This window comes from Buceros rhinoceros, unplaced genomic scaffold, assembly GCF_000710305.1.
Source record: "Buceros rhinoceros silvestris isolate BGI_N320 unplaced genomic scaffold, ASM71030v1 scaffold6622, whole genome shotgun sequence".
Lineage (NCBI taxonomy): Eukaryota > Metazoa > Chordata > Aves > Bucerotiformes > Bucerotidae > Buceros > Buceros rhinoceros.
In genome coordinates this window covers 14,131-16,486 of record NW_010400598.1, presented here as the reverse complement: position 1 = coordinate 16,486, position 2,356 = coordinate 14,131, and the positions used below count along the sequence as shown (strand labels likewise).

The 2,356-nt window shown below is 35.2% G+C and overlaps 1 protein-coding gene across 1 annotated transcript in view; it reads right to left on the bottom strand.

Moving 5' to 3' along the window:
• Positions 1 to 339: 339 nt before the first annotated feature.
• EFHB (EF-hand domain family, member B) overlaps positions 340 to 2,356 on the bottom strand; it is a gene marked incomplete at its 5' end in the record, with an annotated part of 15,269 nt that continues 13,252 nt past the window's right edge. The window contains 1 exon segment of the mRNA XM_010131925.1: positions 340 to 504. Within this exon segment, the coding sequence (XP_010130227.1) occupies positions 340 to 504 (165 nt within the window).

Below are 2,356 nucleotides of genomic sequence, written 5' to 3'. Positions count from 1 at the left end.
TTCTAAGAGAACAAAATTAAATAAAAAAATGCAAAATGTGTCCATGCTCAAATTATTATTATTGAGACTTAGAACCACTGTTCAAAAAGACAAAACAAAGAATATAAGATAAATATGTGATTCCATTTACAAAAGTGCTGTATCCTCTTATTCCTGTGGATATCGGTTCCTACTAACTGCAGTAAGATTCATACACGTGTGGTGAACCCACTATTTGGAAAGACAATAAACAGTGAACTCCAGTTCTGAAAACATATATTATTGAAAATGTTTATTGTATTTGGCATCAGAATTACGACTGGTGTCAATTTAAGTAAATGCAATGCCCAAAGATAAGAATTAGCAACTGTTTTTTGTGTGCGATTCATGTAACTCATCCAGTACATTCCTGATGCTTTCTATACAAACCTCTTCTTTCTGGTGTTTCATACAGGCTTGCTTCCATATCTCTTCAAACCTTTCATCAGAAATGTTGATGCCAATGTTGTGGAGAATTTGTGCAATCTACAAAATAATACAATTCATATAATTCTGCTTTAAAGCATTTTCTTTAAACTATACAGTCTGGCTTTTACATATATTAGCAATCTCTGTTTTCCAGGGAATATTTTCCAACTCTTAAATAAAAACTACAGACCACATCCTGCATCCCTAACCAAGGAAGTTACTATTTAAGTGAATCTGAATCTATTGGGATGAAAGCTGTGGTGTACAAAATTGTCTTTAGTTAATAAAGTAATGTTGATGATACTTCAGTGTTGGAAAAATCAAACACAGAAGGCTCAGGGAAAAGTAAATGTTTTTTAAAAGCCCCAAGTCCTATTTATCCATCGTATTTTTACTGTTTGTAGTTATCAGCATAAATCAAATTACATTATTGTCTGCATTTCGCAGCAAGAATACTACACACAGTTGGTATAGATAAACCGGTGCAGTGACAAAACCAAAACGGTTCACATTAACTTTGGGTCTTGCTATAGTTTTACACCAAAGTAATTCAGCAGAAATATTTTCCTCATGTATTTTCTCACTTGGATGCTTCTTGCTGCACACCTCATTACACTGACCTGTTGACTCATTAGAGGAAGGTGGCTTTAGCCAGGCCTTTTGCCATGACTTGTGCTTTTGTCAGCATTGCCAAACACTGTATCATGTGTGTTGCTACCTCAACTGCATCTTGTGTGTATGTGCAGGTGCATTATATTTATGCTCTGGAGATTTTACGCACGTTTTGATAGAGTAAGATCTTTAACAGAGTCAAATGAACTTGTCATCTTTCTCTAAAACTGTTTTGTGTAAATATAGGTCCAATTCGCAGTACAGCAAATCTGCAGCTTTATCTTAGCCAATAAAACCTATGACAGTTTATGCCAGCTGAAATTACAGAAGGAAAACATGCACTAAATTTTGTGTCTTTAAGCATAGCTGTTGTTTCAGTTAAATCAATAATATTCATGAGGAAAACAAACCAGATTTGATCTAGTATCTTCAACAAGCTAGTGAAATTTGAAAGTTAAACTAACAGCAATGTTCCATTGCAGGATACTACTGCCGGGACAACAAAGGGCTACATGCTCTCATAATTTGGCTTCACCATATTAAAATGCAAACAACTCTATCTTGGCTCACCAACTGCCAGAAAATAATCACTGACTAAACCACAGAGTATCAAGTGTGCACATGGAGTTAAACCAACCCTTACCTATTATCAACATGATCGTGTTGAATATAAATTACATAGTTACTCAGTTAGGCAACTTCTATTCTCTTCAACAGCCTAGGATGCATTCCAGCCAAGAAAACAGCAGGCCCTAGAACTATTTTGGTTTTTTCTACCATGAAGAGTCACCTCATAAAACTGCTTTATAATCAGAATTCACATTCATTTTTACAGGCCTATATAAAAACTGGTAGTATTAAATGAGTCTGGGCTTTCATATAATAATTTTGTTAGATATTACGTATTTGAAAATATTAATGCTCCCTATCAAAATAAATTGAAGAACATCACTAAACCACTGAAACAGTCTGTTTCATGAGTATAGGGTGATTTAACTCACACAGAGGTGGTTCTATACTGAGCTCTGTTTAACACATATAGTCTACAAAAGAGCATGACAACTCGGGCCATACCGTGACTTCACAGAAGAGTTCTACCTAGTGCTTGACCGGTATAATGGGCTTCTCAATGAAGCAGGAATTCTACTGAATTATTAGCTATATTCTGCATGCATGGATTTCCTGCTGCAGAAATAGTTTATAAATTGGTAAATGCTCATGTACACTACATTCTGATGGCCTGTTTAATGGCTACTATAGAACATGACATCACACCTTTTATATTCCCTGCCACTGA